At 43.0% G+C, this 22,233-nt stretch overlaps 1 protein-coding gene across 2 annotated transcripts in view; it reads left to right on the top strand.

The window, feature by feature from the left end:
* The first annotated feature begins 5,275 nt into the window (after nucleotides 1-5,275).
* Nucleotides 5,276-22,233, top strand: part of arhgap42a (Rho GTPase activating protein 42a) — a 335,015-nt gene continuing 318,057 nt past the window's right edge. The window contains exon 1 of one of the 2 annotated variants that reach the window (XM_072578263.1): nucleotides 5,276-5,593. In XM_072578263.1, coding sequence (XP_072434364.1) covers nucleotides 5,563-5,593 — 31 coding nt within the window. In that variant the 5' untranslated portion in view covers nucleotides 5,276-5,562. Of the gene's footprint in view, nucleotides 5,594-5,895; nucleotides 6,438-22,233 lie in introns of those variants that run through there. The other variant, XM_072578262.1, reaches the window with a different exon arrangement.

Here is a 22,233-nt window from a genome sequence, read left to right as displayed (position 1 = left end):
GATTGGCTTCTGTATTTGAAAAAGAATATAATTATATTAGAAGCAATTGACAGTAAATTTATTTGACACACTTGGATGAGCGGGTTATCAGATATATCATAGTTTAAGAATAAGTGGTCCCTTTTTAAAAGAGGAATGTTTTGTTTTACCCACAGAGGGTTGTTCGTCTGGACTCCCTTTCCCCAGAAAATAATGGAGGCTGTATCATCAAATGAATTAAAGGCAAAGTTAGAATTTTGATTAAAACATAGAGCCATAGCTACTTTGGGTTGGTCCCCCCAAGAATGACTTCTTCATCTTGAACCAATCTGGAAGATAGGTCACTTGAGAATGCAGATTTCTCCAGCTTTCTCATTTCCCCTCCCCCCACATTTTCTCAGTCCCAACCCTCAGACTCAGCATCATCTTCTTGACCTGCAATCTTCTTCCCGACCTCTCCGCCCCCACCCCCTCTCCGGTCTATCACTCTCACCTTAACCTCCTTCCACCTATTGTATTCCCAACGCCCCTCCCCCAAGTCCCTACCTTTTATCTTAGCCTGCTTGGCACACCCTCCTCATTCCTGAAGAAGGGCTTATGCACAAAACGTCGATTCTCCTGTTCCTTTGATGCTGCCTGATCTGTTGTGCTTTTCCAGCAACACATTTTTAAGCACGTGTTATTTTGGCCTGTGTTGCACTGGGGTTTCTCTTGTCTGCTTACATTCTGAGGCCCCCACGTTCAAGATGCTGGTTCTCATAAGGGATTGGACTACCACAGTAGTATCGCACAGCACACTGCCTGAAAAGTGTTGAAGGAAAAGTACCTGTTCCACTGAAAAGCTCATGCATTCCTCTTAAACCATGTATATTTATTGTTATAACTTAAGATGCCAGAGCTATTGTACCAGTAGATGGTGCTATGAACATAGTACGCATTGGATAGTAGGCAGCATCCCATTGTTTTCAATGTAAGTGGTTAGCACTCATAGCGCCCCGGACCGGGTGACTGTCTGTTTGAAGTTTGCACATTCTCCCCGTGTCTGCGTGGGCTTCCTCCCACAGTCCAAAAGTAGTACAGGTTAGGTTAATTGGCCAAGCTAAATTGCCGATAGAATTCATGGATGTGCAGGTTGCTTGAGAGGATTTAAACTAGTAAGGTGGGATAGTGAGGAAAGAGATCGATCTGAGACGGGTACAGCTGACAACAGAAGTGAGTCAAACAGTCAGGGCAGGCAGGGACAAGGTAGGACTAATAAATTAAACTGCATTTATTTCAATGCAAGGGGCCTAACAGGGAAGACAGATGAACTCAGGGTATGGTTAGGAACATGGGACTGGGATATCATAGCAATTATGGAAACATGGCTCAGGGATGGGCAGGACTGGCAGCTTAATGTTCCAGGATACAAATGCTCCAGGAAGGATAGAAAGGGAGACAAGAGAGGAGGGGCAGTGGCATTTTTGATAAGGGATAGCATCACAGCTGTGCTGAGGGAAGATATTCCTGGAAATACAACCAGGGAAGTTATTTGGGTGGAACTGAGAAATAAGAAAGGAATGATCACCTTATTGGGATTGTATTATAGACCCCCAAATATTCAGAGGGAAGTTGAGAAACAAACTTGTAAGGAGATCTCAGCTATCTGTAAGAATAATAGGGTGGTTATGGTAGGGGATTTTAACTTTTCAAACACAGACTGGGACTTCCATAGTGTTAAAGGTTTAGATGGAGAAGAATTTGTTAAGTGTGTACAAGACAATTTTCTGATTCAGTATGTAGATGTACCTACTAGAGAAGTTGCAAAACTAGACCTACTCTTGGGAAATAAGGCAGGGCTGGTGACTGAGGTGTCAGTGGGGAAGCACTTTGGGGCCAGCGACCATAATTCTATTTGTTTTAAAACAGTGATGGAAAAGGATAGACCAGATCTAAAAGTTGAAGTTCTAAATTGGAGAAAGGCAAATTTTGACAGTAATAGGCAAGAACTTTGGAAAGCTGATTGGAGGCAGATGTTCGCAGGTAAAGGGACAGCTGGAAAATGGGAAGCCTTCAGAAATGAGATAACAAGAATCCAGAGAAAGTATATTCCTGTCAGGGTGAAAGGGAAGGCTGGATGACTAAAGAAATTGAGGGTTTGGTTAAGAAAAAGAAGGAAGCATATGTCAGGTATAGACAGGATAGATCGAGTGAATCCTTAGAAGAGTATAAAGAAAATAGGAGTATACTTAAGAGGGAAATCAGGAGGGCAAACAGTGGACATGAGATAGCTTTAGCAAATAGAATTAAGGAGAATCTAAAGGGGTTTTACAAATATATTAAGGACAAAAGGGTAACTAGGGAGAGAATAGGGCCCCTCAAAGATCAGCAAGGCGGCCTTTGTGTGGAGCCACAGAAAATGGGGGAGATACTATATGAATATTTTGCATCAGTATTTACTGTGGAAAAGGATATGGAAGATACAGACTGTAGGGAAATAGATGGTGACATCTTGCAAAATGTCCAGATTACAGAGGAGGAAGTGCTGGATGTCTTGAAACAGTTAAAAGTGAATCAATTCCCAGGACCTGATCAGGTGTACCCGGAAACTCTGTGGGAAGCTAGAGAAGTGATTGCTGGACCTCTTGCTGAGATATTTGTATCATTGATAGTCACAGGTGAGGTGCCGGAAGACTGGAGGTTGGCAAATGTGGTGCCACTGTTTAAGAAGGGCGATAAAGACAAGCCAGGGAACTATAGACTGGTGAGCCTGACCTCGGTGGTGGGCAGGTTGTTGGAGGGAATCCTGAGGGACAGGCAAGGACTGATTCAGGATAGTCAACATGGCTTTGCGCGTGGGAAATCATGTCTCACAAACTTGATTGAGTTTTTTGAAGAGGTAACAAAGAAGATTGATGAGGGCAGAGCAGTAGATGTGATCTATATGGACTTCAGTAAGGCGTTCGACAAGGTTCCCCATGGGAGACTGATTAGCAAGGTTAGATCTCATGGAATACAAGGAGAACTAGCCATTTGGATACAGAACTGGCTCAAAGGTAGAAGACAGAGGGTGGTGGTGGAGGGTTGTTTTTCTGACTGGAGGCCTGTGACCAGTGGAGTGCCACAAGGATCGGTGCTGCGCCCTCTACTTTTCATCATTTACATAGATGATTTGGCTGTGAGCATAAGAGGTACAGTTAGTAAGTTTGCAGATGACACCAAAATTGGAGGTGTAGTGGACAGCGAATTACAACAGGATCTGGACCAGATGGGCCAATGGGCTGAGAAGTGGCAGGTGGTTTAATTCAGATAAATGCGAGGTGCTGCATTTTGAGAAAGCAAATCTTAGCACGACATATACACTTAATGGTAAGGTCCTAGGGAGTGTTGCTGAACAAAGAGACCTTGGAGTGCAGGTTCATAGCTTCTTGAAAGTGGAGTCACAGGTAGATAGGATAGTGAAGAAGGCGTTTGGTATGCTTTCCTTTATTGGTCAGAGCATTGAGTACAGGAGTTGGGAGGTCATGTTGCGGCTGTACAGGACATTGGTTAGGCCACTGTTGGAATATTGCGTGCAATTCTAGTCTCCTTCCTATCGGAAAGATGTTGTGAAACTTGAAAGGGTTCAGAAAAGATTTACAATGGTGTTGCCAGGGTTGGAGGATCTGAGCTACAGGGAGAGACTGAACAGGCTGGAGCTGTTTTCCCTGGAGCGTCGGAGGCTGAGGGGTGACTGAAAGAGGTTTACAAAATTATGAGGGGCATGGATAGGATAAATAGACAGTCTTTTCCCTGGGGTCGGGAGTCCAGAACTAGAGGGCATAGGTTTAGGGTGAGAGGGGAAAGATATAAAAGAGGGGCAACTTTTTCACGCAGAGGGTAGTATGCGTATGGAATGAGCTGCCAGAGGATGTGGTGGAGGCTGGTACAACTGCAACATTTAAGAGGCATTTGGATGGGTATATGAATATGAAGGGTTTGGAGGAATATAGGCCGGGTGCTGGCAGGTGGGACTAGATTGGGTTGGGATATCTGGTCGGCATGGACGGGTTGGACCGAAGGGTCTGTTTCTGTGCTGTACATCTCTATAACTCTATGTGCATTAGTCGGGGGTAAGTACAGGACAATAGAATAGGGAATGGGTCTGGGAGGGTGGGTGTGGATTTGTTGGGCTGAAGGGCTTGTTTCTACACAATAGGGATTCTGAGTTCTAAGTAACGTCACATTCCTTATCAAACATTACTTTGGAGCAATCAGCAATAAAATGGTTGAGAGTGTAGTGCTGGAAAAGCACAGCAAGTGCTCCTCATCCGAGGAGCAAGAAAATCGACATTTCAGGCCGGAGCCCTCCAGCATCTGCAGACCTCACTTTCTCCCAATAAAATAGTCGAGTCTGCACGCAATACCTCTATGATAATTTTGAGTCCGCGATCATCATAAAGGGTGACTAAAAAGTAAGAATTTTAATTCAAAGTAATTTTACTAAATTATGCAAATAATGTCTCCGGCTGTCCTAGGCAGCATTCTTCTGCCTTGAACGGTATCTTTCTCAAATACATTTCCATCATGGGCCAATGGAGATTCAGAAACTGAAACATCTGGTCTAGTGGCCATCGCCTTTCAACTGTTGTTACTCTCCATACACCTTCCTTAAGGCTGAATTTCAAAAGTCTCCTGCTGAACAGGGTCCTTTATTCATTGGCTGTCGAGTCTAATTCATCAAACTAGCTCTGGTCATATTTTGAGCTGATTTTATAAATGGTAAATGACCGCAGCACATTTCCTTGCCCCTTTTGCTTTCAGGTCACAGTTGGAGAATTTTGCTATCACCCCTTCAGTCAGTAAAGTTCATTACCTCACTGAACATCATCTTGAGCTCACCGCCAATGCTTACCTCAAATTGTTAAGACATCCTCTAACTTAGGGATTAGTTTCACAATGCAATATTTCACAAATAAAAACAGAAATTGTTGGAGAAACTCAGCAGATGTTCAGAATCTTAAAAAGGTCACTGGACTCAAAACATTAACTGTTTCTCCTCTAAATGGATACTGCCGGCTCTGTTGAGTTTCTCCAGCAATTTCTGTTTTTTGTACCGATTTCCAGCATCTGCTGTACTTAGTTCATTTCAGTATTTTCGAAGTCCTTTCCCTTCTGAGTATTTCAGCACTTCAACTCATGTTTGCTGCCCCAATCTCCGATGTTTTGGTCAACGTTACCTTTCTCTCTCCCCGATTGTCTTTTCTTCATGACCTTTTCCCTCCCACGATCTCTCCGAAACTTGCTCTGCACGTGGTTGTTTTACCCAGCAGAACCTTAGGTCCTGTTGAAACACTAATCGAGGACGGAACTAAAGTATTCCCTAATATGGATAGGAATTGTGACTACAGATGTTTCAATATCAAATTGCAAACCTTTGGTTTAAAAAAATGTGAACATTGCTAGGCTGGATTTTTGAATAAACAAATTATTCGTCCGCGTAATGGGAAGCGTAGTTTTCAATGCTGGAGAGAAGCAGCTTGATGGTTTTAGAGGCCTAATTTCTTGTCCTTGCCTTTATGTGGCACCGAGCTCTGAAGAGCCACAATCAGCAGCTCTTGGACAATGGAGACGCTATATCGAAAGACAGAGAGAGGTATGGTCAGCGTGTACTCTCGTCCCGACATGACAAATGAAACTGATATGAATATATTGGTCTACACGTAGATGAACTTTGCAATGTTAAAACTGTTAACGCTATATTCTCGTTTAAACGGATACACTTTAAAAGATAATAGGATCACCAAAGTCCTAAAACATAATTCGCCAAGTTACTATAGATGTCAAGCACTGTAAGTAAACGTCACCTGCATGTAGAGGGTTGAAGTTCCTAAATATGATGAAATACCGAGTACACAAAATTCAAAATTCAAAATGCAAAATAGGAATCTGATAAAAAACCCTCCCCTTACAAGAATGTGAACTGGTGGGTTAGTTCTGCGTGAGATTAGGCGGAAGTGTTGTGTAGTGGGCGGTACTGGTAGTGGTGCGGACACACAGGACTTAGCGACAGTTCTGACAGAAATAACCGAGCAGGATGACGGCATTTGCACACATTGGGCTCTCGGCTTTCCTACCGCTTTGACCATCGCCAAAAAGAAACTCGAACCACCTCGCTTTCAGGACTGCCCGCCAGAAGGGGACAAAAGAATCAAGCCCAGGTTCGGCTTTGTGTTGGTATTGTCTACTTTTGGCAGCGCTGCTCTGGATCGCTGCGTTTGGAACTTTCACCGGGTCCGAGTCGAGCAGACGGCGGGCGGAGGTTCGATCCCAGGCTCCAGCGGCAATGGGACTCCCCACTCTGGAGTTTACCGATTGCTCCCTGGATAGCCCCGACTTCAGGGATCGTCTGAAAGCGCATGAGATCGAGCTGGAGAGGACCAACAAATTCATTAAGGAACTGATAAAAGACGGGCTTATGCTGATTAATGCATTGAAAAGTAAGTGGACTGATTTAAAAAAAATCGTTCGACTTTGAGACTGTGGGAAAAGTTTGAATGAAAAGGAGAGAGCGCTCCTTGTGGCTGTCGTTAGTACATCCACTGGAATTGACTTGAATCTTTCGAGGCTTGAGTAAATGTTTTCTAGGAATAAAATAAGCAACCTTTAGTCTGATCAATTTATAATTGACATGTGACAAAATTTGTTATTGTTTGTAGGAATAATTGGAAAGCAACCATTCAGAGTTACGGTAGATTGTAGATAAGATGGAGGTTATTAATAAACTAGTTCAGATCTAGCGAGGACAAGGCTGAAAGTTACATCCACTCGTCCGGCATTTCAAGAGAGTAGCCGATAACTAAGGAGAGCTGATAACAAATAATGCTACTTTTACCTGCAAAAAAGTCACGGGAGCGTTAAAACGTGAACGACAGGAAACATTTTGGTTATTTTTACTGAAGGATGTAATAGGAAAGCATCTAGAAAATACAATAAATAATATTAAATACTGTTTGTAAAGGGAAAGTGGTGCTTTATCTTTTATGTATAAGTAACAGGCATGTTACTCATTGATGCATGTGGACTTGCAAATAGTACAACATCGTAGAATCATAATCAAGATTAGAGTATGTGGAAATGGAATAAACAGTGGATAACAATTGGCTAAAACAGTTAATCACGCTGGGAGAAGGTTGGAGGTGTTAATCTATAAAAAGAGTAGGTGCTTGATCGCTGTTCATTATTCACATAATTTTGTTCATGAATCAAAGTGTAACATCAAAATTTATGGTTAATATCAAAATGGGGAAGACTGACTATGTCGCAATATACTTGCAGAATCGGTGTGATTTTGGGACAGGAACTTTTATGTTGAGACAGTGTGAGGTGGTGGATCTGGGACAATAAGAATACAAGACTAAGGGGCAGAAGTAGGCCCATCAAATCTGCTTCACGACGCAGTGAGATCATGATTGATTTGATAATCCTCAACTCCACTTTCCTGCCTTTTCCCATTAATTTTTGATCCCCTTTCTGATTAATTATATACAGGCTAAGATAGACTTTTAATGACCCAGATTGTAAAGCCTCTGTGGTAAAGAATTCCACAGATTCACGACCCTTTTGAGAGAAGAGATTCCTCCCTATCCCTATCCTAATAGGGTGATCTCCTTCCTCTGAGGTTACACCCTCTGATTCTAGAGTTCCCTCAAGCCGAAATGACCTTTCCATATCTACCCTGTCAGGACCTCTAAGAATCTTATGTTTCAGTAGCGTTGCCATTCATTCTTCTAAACTGCAGTCAGTACAAGTCCAACCTTTTCAACCTCTCCTCACAAGAAACTTCCTCCATGCTTGGAATCAGCCTAGTGAACCATCTCTGAAAAATAATAAGGGGACCAAAACTGCTCATATTGTTCTGTGTTTTTTAATGTGCCTTGCTTAGTTTTGGTAAAGACTTCCTTTTTTTATACTATTTCATTTTAATAGCTTTTTGCACCTGCTTTAATTTGCTGCCCAATGATTGTATAAGACATCTGGATGAAATGTATGATTTTGCATGAAATTGTCTGAGTGATCTATTTCTGGATTTAGATATAATCAAGTTCATGAGGCTTAATCCACACTCAACCAGCAGTTGATACCTGATATTCATAAGAATGGACTGTTCTTGAAACTGGTTGTCCTTTACAGCATAGTTCATAACTCTCTGAATTGAACCCTCTTGACCTTTTTCTACAGCCAAAAACTTGCATTTGCAGCATTATTCAACAACTTCCTACATTGGTCTTTCTTCATAGTTTGGTATTTAAGTGGAATGTTTTCATATCACTCACACTGAAGACACTTCATCAGTGTACTTCATTGAGAGGTTGAGATAACAATCTCCAACAAGAGACAGTATAACCATTGTCCCTTGACATTCAATGGCATTACTATCAGTACCATCAATCAACCATAGCAGGCTCAATGATCAGAGTATTGAAAAAGATTTTTGCAGTGCATGATTTTCAGAAGAATTTGTATTGAATGATGGACATCAGTTCCTGAATGAGGATTTCAGGAAATTAACTTAGGGTTCAAGCATGAACAGGGTGACACTTTCATTCACAATTGATGGAAAGACAGAAACATTCAGACTGGAAACTCTGGCCTGGAAATACATCCCCATTCCTTCAGTGTCACTGAGTCAATATCTCAAAATTCCCTCCCTAAGGGCATTGTGGGTGTACCTATAGCACATGGACTGCAGCGGTTCAAGAAGGCAGCTCAACCCCCAACTTCTCAAGGGGCAATTAGGGACAGGCAATAAATACAGGCCGAGCCAGCGACACTGATATCGATGAGTAAAAATTTTAAAAAGTCATTGGTGTACATGTTGAGGCCTGGAATTTTGCAGATAAAATATTTCTGACCTACTTATACTTATTCTGCAGTTTAAGAATGAGGAGGCAGAGAAGAAATGGGTGATTACCAGGCACTCAAGGAGGAGTGGGCAGGTAGGACAGGGCCCAGCCAGCAACACCCACATCTCATGAATGAATGAAAACCAAAATGCTGCTTCACACTCTGTGACTTTGGCAATTTCTTTGAGATGTCCTTTCTTCACTTGTGACCTGTTGAAAATTCTATGCACTAATCTTAGAACTATTTTAATGTTCAAAGTTTGTGAGAAGATTTGTAGCTCGGGTGCTCATTGTTGTGGTTATGTTCGCCGAGTTGGGAATTTGTGTTGCAGACGTTTCGTCCCCTGTCTAGGTGACATTTGTAGAAATGCCGGAGAAAAGATCACAGAAGCGCTTCACAGGAGGCTATCAAGCACTGAGGATGTCACCTAGACAGGGGACGAAACGTCTGCAACACAAATTCCCAGCTCCGCGAACAGAACCACAACAACTATTTCAATATCCTGCATAACCGAGAGCTGGTTCCAAGCATCACTTGGAGACATAGCACATAGAACATGACAGCGCAGTACAGGCCCTTCAGCCCTTGATGTTGTGCCGACCTATGAATCCAATCTGAAGCCCATCTAACCTGCACTATTCCATTCTCATCCATATGCCTATCCAATGGCCATTTAAATGCCTGTAAGGTTGGCGAGTCTACAACTGTTGCAGGCAGCGTGTTCCACGCCCCTACTCTCTCTGAGTAAAGAAACTATCTCCGACATCTCTCCTCTATCTATCACCCTCAATTTTAAGCTATGTCCTCTCATGCAAGCCATCACCATCCGAGGAAAAAGGATGTCACTGTCCACCTGACCTAACCCTCTGATTATTTCATATGTCTCAACCTTCTTCTCTCTAATGAAAACAGACTCAAGTCCCTCAACCTTTTCTCATAAGACTTTCCCTCCAGACCAGGCAACATCCGAATAAATCTCCTCTGAACCCTTTCTAAAGCTTCCACGTCTTCTCCTAATGCAGTGGCCAGAACTGCATGCAATACTCCAAATGTGACTTCATCAGCTTTCGTACAGCTGCAACATGATCTCGTGGTTCTGAAACTCAATCCCTTAAAAGCTTACACAACATGTGCCTTCTTAACAGTCCTATCAACCTGGATGGCAACTTGGAGGAATGGACACTGAGATCTCTCTGCTTATCTACACTTCCAAGAATCTTACCATTCGCTCAGTACTCTGCATTCCTGTTACTCATTCCAAAGTGAATCACCTCACACTTTTCTGCACTAAACTCCATTTGCCACCTCTCAGCCCAGCTCTGCAGCCTATCTATATCCCTCTGTAACCTACAACATCCTTTAGCACTGTCCACAACTCCACCAACCTTAGTGTCGTCTGCAAATTTACCAACCTATCCTTCCTGAAGAAGGGCTTCTGCCCGAAACGTCGATTCTCCTATTCCTTTGATGCTGCCTGACCTGCTACGCTTTTACAGCAACATATTTTTAAGCTTGATCTCCAGCATCTGCAGTCCTCACTTTCTCCCAACCTATCCTTCTACACCCTCATCTAGGTCATTTATAAAAATGACAAACAGCAGTGGCCCCAAAACAGATCCTTGAGGATGAACATTTCTCATCAACCATCTCCCTCTGTCTTCTTTCAGTCAGCTAATTTCTGATCCAAACTGTTAAATCACCCTCAATCCCATGCCTCTGTATTTTGTGCAATAGCCTACCATGGGGAACCTTCTCAAACACCTTACTGAAATCCATATACAGTTCACCACATCAACAGCTTTACTCTCATCCACCTGTTTGGTCACCTTCTCAAAGAACTCAATAACGTTTGTGAGGCATGACTCACCCTTCCAAAACCATGCTGACTATCCCATATCAACTTATTCCTATCGAGATGATTATAAATCCTGTCTCTTATAACCTTTTCCAATACTTTACCCACAACCAAAATAAGGCTCACTGGTCTATAATTCCCAGGGTTGTCTCTACTCCCCTTCTTGAACAAGGGAACAACATTTGCTTTCTTCCAGTTTTCTGGCACTACTCCTGTCGACATTGACGACGTAAAGATCAAAGCCAAAGGCTCTGCAATCTCCTCCCTTACTTCCCAGAGAATTCTAGGCTAAATCCCATACAGCCCAAGGGATTTATCTATTTTTACACTTTCCAGAATTTTAACACCGCCTCCTTGTGAACCTCAATCCCACCTAGTCTAGTAGTCTATTTCTCAGTATACTCCTTGAGAACGTTGTCTGTTTTCAGTGTGAATACTGGCGAAAAATATTCATTTAGCACTTCCCCATCTCCTCTGTCTCCACACTAGAGATGTACAGCATGAAAACAGATCCTTTAGTCCAACTCATCCGTGCCGACTAAATTAATCTGGTCCTATTTCTCAGCAGTTGGCCCATATTCCTCCAAACATTTCCTATTCATGTACCCATCCAGATGCCTTTTACATGTTGTAATTGTACCAGCCTCTACCACGTCCTCTGACAACTCATTCCTTTTAAATCTTTCCCTTCTCACTCTAAACCTATGCCCTCTAGTTCTGGACTCCTCACCCCAGGAATGAGCTTTTCTGTGTCCCTTACAATTTTAAAGCCTTTGGTAAGGTTACTTACGCCAAGGTTTGTTCTGTTAATTTGATTTCACATTTCAACACTGCTGCTGTTTCATTTTTCTTTTCCAACCATAATAGAAGATCTGTGTGATGTCAACCACCATTTTTTCAAAATGAAAGTTTCTGCTAGCTAATTGCTTGACTGCTGTACAATGCTGTTACAAACAGTTTCAAAATTGTTGCAATAACAATCTTGGTTAAGAAGATTCACTGAAATGTCTGTACTTCTGTCAGATGTTAGTGTGTGAAAATTAATTTTGCTCAATTGACCCAAAAACTGATTTGCTGTGACAAAGTTAATTCACTCTACAAGTTTAAATAACACTTGCTTGACCAGCTGTCAGTAATTATTGTATATTTTGGATTAGTGGTGCTGGAAGAGCACAGCAGTTCAGGCAGCATCCGAGGAGCAGCAAAATTGACGTTTCGGGCAAAAGCCCTTCATCAGGAATAAAGGATGCTGCCTGAATCACTATGCTCTTCCAGCCTCATTAATCCAAAATCTGGTTTTCAGCATCTGCAGTCATTGTTTTTACCTAGTAATTGTTGTATAACTTTTCCAAATGAATGCGAATGTCTCGCATCAAAAGCATAGCTGCATTAATCTTTATTGCAATTATGACATTATCACTTAGAACTTCCACTTTATTCTAACTGGTTCTTTTGTGCTCTTTAAACTATACCTTCCTCCCATGAGCTCCTCGTGCTTTGGTAATCATTTGTGAAATTCCATTTTCATTGTGGTTTTGTAACCTACTAATAAAATCCATGTGCATATGATTTTTTTGGTTCAAATGCCACTTCACGTCGGCCAATATCCATCCATAACACTTTGTTCCAGTACTGACCTTGCCTTCAGCATTTGCTTTGGTGCAAATAGTGTGTAAGGCATTGGATGTGAAGCTGGAAAAGCACAGCAGGTCAGACAGCATCCGAGGAGCAGGAAAGTCAATGTTTCAGGCCGAAATCCTTCATTAAGATGGGGGAGGGGTGGGAAACCAAAAGTAAATAGTGGGAGGAGGTTGGGGCTGTGGAAAGGGTAGGTGGGATGGTGATAGGTGGATGCAGATAGGTCAGTCGAAAGGGTGGGCAGAGTGGGAAGAGTCGAATCACATTAACCCCGACTTGCATCCATTTAACACCATGCTGCCTACTCTGATCCCAGCCTCCCCACCCCATTTATTTCTGGGCTGCCCTTATGTTTCCAAGTGTATAAGACATTGTCAGTTTCATGAAAATTGAAAGTGTCAAGTGTTTTTCTCTCCTGTTTATATATTGAAGACAGCAGTTTGATGATCTTTGAAAGCCACTCCTCTTTGAATTCCACACTGGATTTCTTTGAATGGAATTTGAAGACTCATTTGCTTTTGACATCAAGAAATTCAGCCCTTAAATAATGATAGTTGCATGTGCAGAAGATGATGGTGTGCATGCACACAGCTTACAGGGAACACTGGTTGCTGCTAGAAAGTCACAGCTGATGCTGCTGGTAAACAATGACCGTACATTTGCGAATACAAGAATGTATTTATAATTAACTTTTAACCGTACTAACTATGTGCCCTTAGAAGGTGGTCTTGTTCCTTTCCCTCACACTAAATCTTGGCGTAGATCTGCGGTTGGTAGCTAGGATGGAGAGAACCTGCCCTACCCTGGAACCTGTGCACCTCGGAACTTCGCTGAGCACCAGCGGATAATAAATGTGCTGGACCTGATTTGCCATGGAAACCACCAACCTGTCTGTGGAGGTATCCAGATGCTGGCATGCTGAAGGTAGTGTGATGCAAACAGCATTGATGGAGTCTTCCAACCTTTTGAGTCAGTTTTCCCATTGCCTTCAACAAACCAATCTGCTGTTCCTGTGTGTGCTTTTACATTTGTGTAAAGTTTTGATGAAGAGCTTATGCTCAAAACGTCAGCTCTCCAGTTCCTCGGATGCTGCCTGACTGGCTGTGCTTTTCCAGTGCCACACTTTTTGACTCTGATCTCCAGCATCTGCAGTTCTCACTTTCTCCTAAAGTTTTAAATAACTGACTCCATGCATTATACTCCTGCTTGGGGCTGAGGAGGTAGCTGAACTTCAGAGTGCTGATGATCACTATTATGTGTTCCAAACTCTAATCTAGCTTTTAAAAAAAACACTGAGCTGGTGGAGGGTACAGGAGACAGAGTTGCTGGTACATGGATCTATGGCTGCTTCCTCCGAGGTGAAAGAGGAGATATCTTGCAGCCTGCCCTTGAGACTGTGGAGACTGTGCAAATGCCATTCAAACCTGTAAGAATCAAAAGTGTGAACGAGTCATGAAAAAGAGGATGGAAGTTTGACTATGTTAAGAATGCATTTTCAGTTGTGATAATGGAAGAACAGCACAACAATGGATAATAATGGTTGCTAAGACTTGGAGGTTTCAGCACAAAGACATGAGCAGTCATGGTCCTCATTTTCCAGCACCTGAATCATCTCTTCAAAGGCTGTGGGGAACTGAATGTCAGGTACCCACCGCCCATCTTGGCTGTCTCTGCCTTACAGTGGGCTCTTTTTCTGAATGAGACCAAGGGAGTGACTGAGAGAGATGGAAGTGGCTGGCACAGCTCTTGCTGCTTTTGTGTGTGGGAGGAAGGTGCTAATATGACCTGTCTGAATAAGAGAGAGCATGGAGGCCATTCACGTTTATAGCCTTGGAAATGAAAGGGTAAGAATGAGGGAGGGAAAATGTTGAAGGCAACAATTAGAGTGGTAGGCCATGAGCCTTGGAGGAAGTTTGGTGCAATAGCAGAGAATAGTGGTGGCATTTACCCTCAAGGAGTTGAGAAGGCCATTCACCTTCTTACTGCATTGTTGGACATTTCTCTGGGCAATGGCAACAGCATTGACTAGATTGCAATCTTGGACCAAACTTGTAGAGTTTGGTGGCACGTTCTCATCTGTTAGTTCTGGAAGAAGATCTCACCTCTCCCATTCACCAGGATCTCCAGAGCCACATCTGCAAAACATAAGACTGTAGTATATAAGTGCAGAATTGGCCATTTAGCCCATCAAATCTCTTCTGTTATATGATCATGTCTGATATGTTTCTCAACCCTGTTCTTCTGCCTCCACTCAACCGCCCCCCCCCCCCCACCCCCCACCAACCACCCCACCGCCACCGTAACCTTGATTCCTTTTCTAATCAAGAACATATCTATCACTGTTTTAACTACACTCAATGACTTGGCCTCCACAGTCCTCTGCAGCAATGACTACCACAGGTTAAGTACCCTTTAGCTGAAGACATTCCTCCTCATCTCAGTTCTAAAGCATTGGCCCTTCATATGAGGCTGTGCCTTGGCTCCTAGTCTCTCCTCCTAGTGTAAACATCTTCTCTACATCCTCTCTTTCCAAACCTTTCAGTATTCTGTAAACTTCAATCACATCCCCCATCATCCTTCTAAATTCCAGTGCAGACCCAGAGCCCTCAACTGCTTATGTGACAAACTCTTCATCCCCAGGGTCATTGTTGGAAACCTCCTCCAGACCACCTTCAATGCCAGCACATCATTCCTTAGAGACATGGCTCAAAACTGCTCACAATATTCCACATGCGGTCTGGCCAGAGTCTTATACAGCCTCAGCATGACATTCCTGCTCTTGTATTCTATCCCTGTTGAAATGAATGTCAACATTACATTTGCTTTACTAACTGAACCTGTATGTTAACCTTAAGAGGTTCCTGAACTAGAACTCCCAAATCCCTTTGTGCTTCCCTATTTAAACGTTTCCCTATTTAAAAATAGTCTACATCTCTCTTCTTGCTGCAAAAGTGTATAACTTCAACTTTTCTATATTTTCTTGTATCTGCCACTTCTTTGCCCGCTCACCTAGCATGTCCAAGTCCTTCTGCAGCCTCCCTGCTACCTCAACACTACTTGTCCCTCCACCTGTCTTTTATGACATCTGCAAACTCAACAATAATGCTTGAATTTCCTTCATCCTGACCATTAATGTAAAACATGAATATTTGTCGTCCATGAACCATGTATCTTCAGATTGATAGCGCTTGACCTGCTGCAAAACTGTGTTTTAAACAGTGTCTCGGCATCAGAAATCCTAGGAAGTCCTGGCAGTCATGTGTATTTACACCTTGGCAAGAAGGAGGCTACAACAAGTGGGTGCATGGTTAATGAAGTTTTGAAAAATACGCAAAACAATACAATAGGTCTCTTTACAAGAAATCCTACATGAAATATGATAAGTTTAACATTTGGGACTGAATTTTACCAAAAGCCATCACTGTCAGTCATACAAATGGAATTTGTACCTAGTTGGTACTGTGTAATATATGTCATCTTGTTTAAGAGTCTTTTATCTTTAGATACCAGGTAGTTAACCTCTACCACATTAGACCAAACAGGATCAGTCAACCCCTACTATGATGGTGGCAGCAAATCTACCAGATGGATCTTATACCATGAAGAGCTGCAGTAAGGATTCATTTCAAACAATGGAAAAACATTGCTGATAATTTGAGCAACACAGAGGAAGTTTCTTTTAAATTTGAGTCTAAGTACCTGAAGCAAAGCTTTTAGTTTGAGCACAAATTCTTTCAGTGAAGCTGAACAATTTTGTTTCATTGACTCATTACTCAAATGATCTGAAAACGCCTATTCTGGTAATTAGTTCTACTTTAACCATAAACCCAGCTTTCTAATCTTTACTGTGGATGCTATAGTTATAACTTTTAAGCAAAATTGTGACAGACTTAATATTAAATTACTGAATTTGGTTCATATAATTCATAATTTTCAGTATAAACAGAGTATAACAAAATGTTTGCTTCCCAGCATGATTGTTGCTGTTGGAAAGACTCAAAATTAATTATGGGCATAGATATTATGTATTTGAATTTTATATTGCCAAATTTTTAGCAAGAAATGTTTTATTGAACAAATTAATAGTCTGTCTTGGTGAGTTTGTCATTTGATTGGACATCTAGTTTTATAACTTTTAAAAAATAAAATTTATAGTGAAAAACAACGTATATTCTGAAAACAAGGCTGTTTCTTTTTGTTCTTGAATTTGTAACTTTTTTTTCTTGAAAGGCTGGACTTCATTGTGCTGCACAATATTCACTAAAATAAATTTGCATATGGGATGTGTCTTTTGATTTTTGGATTTCACCAGTTGGGTAACAGCTGTTGCTGCAGGTTGGTTTTGTGAGGTAAATGAAATGAGCAATTAATGAATCAGAACGTTAGCTTCCTTAAAGTTGTTTGACAGCCTTCTTCAATACCATAATCACTCTATTACTCTATGACTGACATCCTGTGTCAAGTCCTGGCCTATTCTGAATTTCTGAAGTACTAGGAATTCTTTTCCTATAAGTTTACCATAAGTACTCTGGTTAATTCCACAATTAAAATAAATGTTGTATCCAGAAATATTTGTATTTATCATCTGACATTTCCTGTATTGTGTATAGACACGTTTTTTTGTTGGTGCAAATTCTACATTTACAAAACAGGAATCAGTCGCAGCAGAAGAGATGGCAAAGATACAAATTAAAAACAAGGAAGTTAGGCAAAAGAAAATATGAAAGAATTAGATTCTGGAGTAATTAACAGATGAGCAAACAGCAAAATATACCAAGAAAAAGGACAGTTAAAGGGAAAGAATGAAATTGCTCCAAAAATGCAATGAACCACTGCCACAAGTATTTAAATAAATGTTAATTTTGTTCATAGAAATGCCTGTATTGTTTTGTAATTCCCAGAAAAGCCTTTTTTCAAAGTAGTTAATTTTGTTTGTGAGGAATAGTAATACAGTGGCAGTTACTTCACTGGTAATCTGAGCGTCAGACTAAAACTCCAGTGGTCAATGATCAAAACCCAACTTGGCACACACCTTGTATTTCCCTTGGAGGAATAAGAATTATTCAATAAACCTGGAATTAACAAATGAAGTTGCTGGATTGTCACAAAAACTGCAAGGAAAAAAATCTGATTTCACTTGGCCTGGTCCACGTGTGACTCCTGACTCAATGTAGTTGACTTTTAACTATCTTCTGGCAAGGCCAGGCTAGCCATTTCATTTGTATCTTAGTGCTACATAACAGTGAAGAAGAATGAAACCATATGGACAACCCAGCATTTACCTTACACTGGAAACCTCAGGTTGCATACAACTTGGTGAAGATCTGCTGGAAAATGAGGTCGGAGAAGTAATAAGAAATGGCGGAGAAACTGAATCAGTACTTTGTATCAGTCTTCATAGTGGAAGACACTTGTAGCATACCAGAACTTCAGGAATTGGGGGCTAATGTGAATGGAGCAGCCATCACTAAGGAGAAGATGCTAGGAAGCTGAAAGATCTGAAAGTGGATAAATCACCTGGACTGGATTGTCTACACCCCAGAGTTCAGAAGGAGAAATCTAAAGAGATTGTATAGGCATTGATGGTGATCTTTCAGGAAGCACTAGAGTCAGAGGGTCCCAGAGGACCATGCTGTGTGGGTAACATGGTGGCTCAGTGGTTAGGGACCCGCATTCAATTCCAGCCTCAGGCGACTGTCTATGTGGAGTTTGCACATTCTTCCTGTGTCCATGTGGGTTTCCTTTGGATGCTTTGGTTTCCTCCCACAATCCAAAGATGTGCAGGTCAAGTGAATTGGCCGTGCTAAATTGCCCATAGTGTTCAGGGATGTGTAAGTTCTGTGCATTAGGCAGGGTAAAAACAAGGATTGCAGATGCTGGAAACCAGATTCTAGATTAGAGTGGTGCTAGAAAAGCACAGCGGTTCAAGCAGCATCCGAGGAACAGGAAAATCGACGTTTCGGGCAAAAGCCCTTCAACGGGAATAGATAAAGGGCTATTCCTGATGAAGGGCTTTTGCCCGAAACATTGATTTTCCTGCTCTTCGGATGCTGCCTGAACTGCTGTGCTTTACCAGCACCACTCTAATCTAGCATTAGGCAGGGGAAAATGTAGAGTATTAGGGGAATGAGTCTGGGTGAGTTACTCTTCAGAGAGTTGTTGTGGACTTGTTGGGCCAAAACAACCTGTTTCCACACTGTAGAGTTTCTATGATTAACAATCCGGAGGAAGGAACTTTCAGCATTGTTTCAAAGTTTGCAGATAACACAAAGATTGGTGGAGGGACAGATAGTGTTGAGAAAGCAGGGTGGCTGCAGAAGGACTTGGACATGCTAGGAAACATAGAGCAGTTGATCTTCCGTAATTACACCGGCACCACTCCCTACCTCTTCCTCCGCTACATTGATGACTGCATTGGCGCCACCTCGTGCTCCCACGAGGAGGTTGAGCAATTCATCAACTTCACCAACACATTCCACCCTGACCTTAAATTTACCTGGACCATCTCTGACACCTCCCTCCCCTTCCTGGACAACTGACTTGACACTGACATTTTTTACAAACCCACCGACTCCCACAGCTACCTGGATTACACCTCTTCCCACCCTACCTCTTGCAAAAATGCCATCCCGTATTCCCAATTCCTCCACCTCTGCCGGATCTGCTCCCAGGAGGACCAGTTCCACCACAGAACACACCAGATGGCCTCCTTCTTTAGAGACCGCAATTTCCCTTCCCACGTGGTTAAAGATGCCCTCCAACGCATCTCGTCTATATCCCGCACCTCCACCCTCAGACCCCACTCCTCCAACCATAACAAGGACAGAACGCCCCTGGTGCTCACCTTCCACCCTACCAACCTTCGCATAAACCAAATCATCTGACGACATTTCCGCCACCTCCAAACAGACCCCACTACCAGGGATATATTTCCCTCCCCACCCCTTTCCGCCTTCCGCAAAGACCGTTCCCTCCGCGACTACCTGGTCAGGTCCACGCCCCCAAACAAACTACCCTCCAATCCTGGCACTTTCCCCTGCCACCGCAGGAACTGTAAAACCTGCACCCACACCTCCTCCCTCACCTCCATCCAAGGCCCTAAAGGAGCCGTCCACATCCATCAAAGTTTTACTTGCACATCCACTAATATCATTTATTGTATCCGTTGCTCCCGATGCAGTCTCCTCTACATTGGGGAGACTGGGCGCCTCCTAGCAGAGCGCTTTAGGGAACATCTCTGGGACACCTGCAACAATCAACCACACCGCCCCGTGGCCCAACATTTCAACTCTCCCTCCAACTCTGCCGAGGACATGGAGGTCCTGGGCCCCCTTCACCACAGCTCCCTCACCACCAGACGCCTGAGGAAGAATGCCTCGTCTTCTGCCTCGGAACACTTCAATCCCATGGAATCAATGTGGATTTCACCAGTTTCCTCATTTTCCCCTTCCCCCACCTCACCCCAGTTCCAGTCTTCCAGCTCAGCACCACCCTCATGACCTGTCCTACCTGCCTATCTTCCTTTCCATCTATCCACTTCACCCTTCTCTCTGACCTATCACCTCCATCCCATCCCCCATTCACCTATTGTACTCTATGCTACTTTCTCCCCACCCCTGCCTCTATTCCTGATGAAGGGCTTTTGCCCGAAAAGTTGATTTTTCTGCTCCTCAGATGCTGCCTGACCTGCTGTGCTTTTCTAGCACCACTCTAATCTCGACTCTGGTTTTCAGCATCTGCAGTCCTTGTTTTTACCTAGGAGTTGGGAAGTACAGATTGGGAGCAATTGTTCCACAGAAAGGGGACAGCAGACATGTGGAGACTGTTTAAGGAGCAGTTGTTGTGAGTGATGCACAAATTTGTTCCTCAGAGACAGGTAAGAAGGGGTAAGATTAAGGAACCATGGATGACAAGAACAGAGGAGCTTCTCGTCCAAAGGAAGAAGGTAGCTTCTGCAAGGTGGAGGAAGCACTGATCTAGCACAGTTTTACAGGATTACAAGCTTGCTAGAAAGGAGCTTAGAAATGGACTGAGGAGAGCCAGGAGGGGGCACGACAAATGCTTGGCAGGAAGAATTAGGGAGAACCCAAATGCATTTTACTCATGTGTGAGGATTAAGAGAATGGTCAGGGAGAAGGTAGGGCCGATCAAGGATAGTGGAGGGAACTTGTGCGTGGAGTTTGAGCAGCTAGGGGAAGCCCTAAATGAGTTTTTTGCTTCAGTTTTCACTAAGGAAAGGGACCTTGTTGTGAATGAGAACTTCGAGGAGCTGGGATACAGGCCTGAACAGATCAAGATTGATGAAGTTGATGTGCTGGAAATTTTGGCAAACATTAAGATTGCTAAATCCCCAGGGCCAGACCAGATTTATCTTCAGCTGCTCCCGGAAGTGAGAAGGGAGGTTGCTAAGCTACTGGTGAAGATCTTTGCTTCCTCACTCTCCATGGGAGTTGTACCGGAGGATTGGAAGGAGGCAGATGTTGTTCCTCTTTTCAAGAAGGGGAATAGGGAAATCCCTGGCAATTACAAACCAGTCAGTCTTATGTCTGTGGTCAGCAAGGTTTTGCAAAGAATTCTGAAGGATAGGATTTATGACTATTTGGAAAAGCATAGTGTGATTAAAGACAGTCAGCATGGCTTTGTGAGGGGCAGGTCATGCCTCCCAAATCTTACTGAGTTCTTTGAGGAGGTGACCAGACAGATCGATGAAGGTTGAGTAGTGGACGTGTTATATATGGACTTCAGCAAGGCATTTGATAAGGTTCCCCATGGTAGGCTCATTCACAAAGTCAGCAGGTATAGGATACAGGGAGATTTGGCTATCTGGATTCACAATTGGTTGGCTGACAGAAGGCAGAGAGTGCTTGTAGATGGAAAGTATTCTACCTGGATGTTAGTGATGAGTGGTGTCCCGCAGGACTCTGTTCTTGGGCCCCTGCTCTTTGTAGTTTTTAATAAATGACTTAGGATGAGGAGGTGGGTTAATAAATTTGCAGATGACACAAAGGATGGAGGTGCTGTCAATAGTATCGAGGGCTATTGCAGGCTACAGCATGAAATAGACAGGATGCAGCACTGGGCTGAGAAATGGTAGATGGAGTTCAACCTGAATAAATGCGAAGTGATGCGTTGCCAGCTGTGGTGGTGGAAGTAAAGTCATTGGGGACATTTAAGCGACTGCTGGACATGCACATGGATAGCAATGAATTGAGGGGTGCGTAGGTTAGGTTATTTTATTTTACATTTAGATTAATCCTCCGCACAACTGGCCTGTTCTGTGCTGTATTTTGCTATGTTCTATGTCGTCTATGTATTACACTTTCTTTGATTGCAGGGGAGGGTACTATTGGGATGTGGGGAAGTGTTGAGAGTAAGCAAAGAATGGACCAGAATGTCCCAAAGAATGGCCCCTGCTGAAGGCTGACAAGAGAAGGTGTCTGGTGGTGGCGTCTTAACAAAGAAAACTGACAGCCCAGGAACAGGCCCTTCGGCCCTCCAATCCTGTGCCGATCCAAATCCACTGTCTAAACCTATTGCCCAGTTCCTAAGGATCTGTATCTTTCTGCTCCCCATCTACTCATTAATCTGTCCAGATGCACCTTAAATGAATCTAACGTGCCTGCCTCTACCCGTGCTGGCAACACGTTCCAGGCAACTACTGCCCTCTGTGTAAAGTACTTTCTGTGCGTCTTTCTCTTAAACTTTTCTCCTCTCACCTTGAGCGCATGACTTCTCATTATTGAATCCCTCACTTGCTAGAGGTGGCAGAGATGGCATCCTATGGATATGGATGCTGGTGGGATGGTCGGTGAGGGCAAGGGAAATCCTACTGCTGTTGCCGAAAGAAAGAGGGGAATTGAGAGCCGAAGTGCACGAGATAGGTTGAAAGCCCTGTT

The sequence above is a fragment of the Chiloscyllium punctatum genome, chromosome 9 (genome assembly GCF_047496795.1).
Source record: "Chiloscyllium punctatum isolate Juve2018m chromosome 9, sChiPun1.3, whole genome shotgun sequence".
In the NCBI taxonomy this organism is placed as follows: Eukaryota; Metazoa; Chordata; class Chondrichthyes; order Orectolobiformes; family Hemiscylliidae; genus Chiloscyllium; species Chiloscyllium punctatum.
This window is presented reverse-complemented; position numbering and strand designations above follow the sequence as displayed.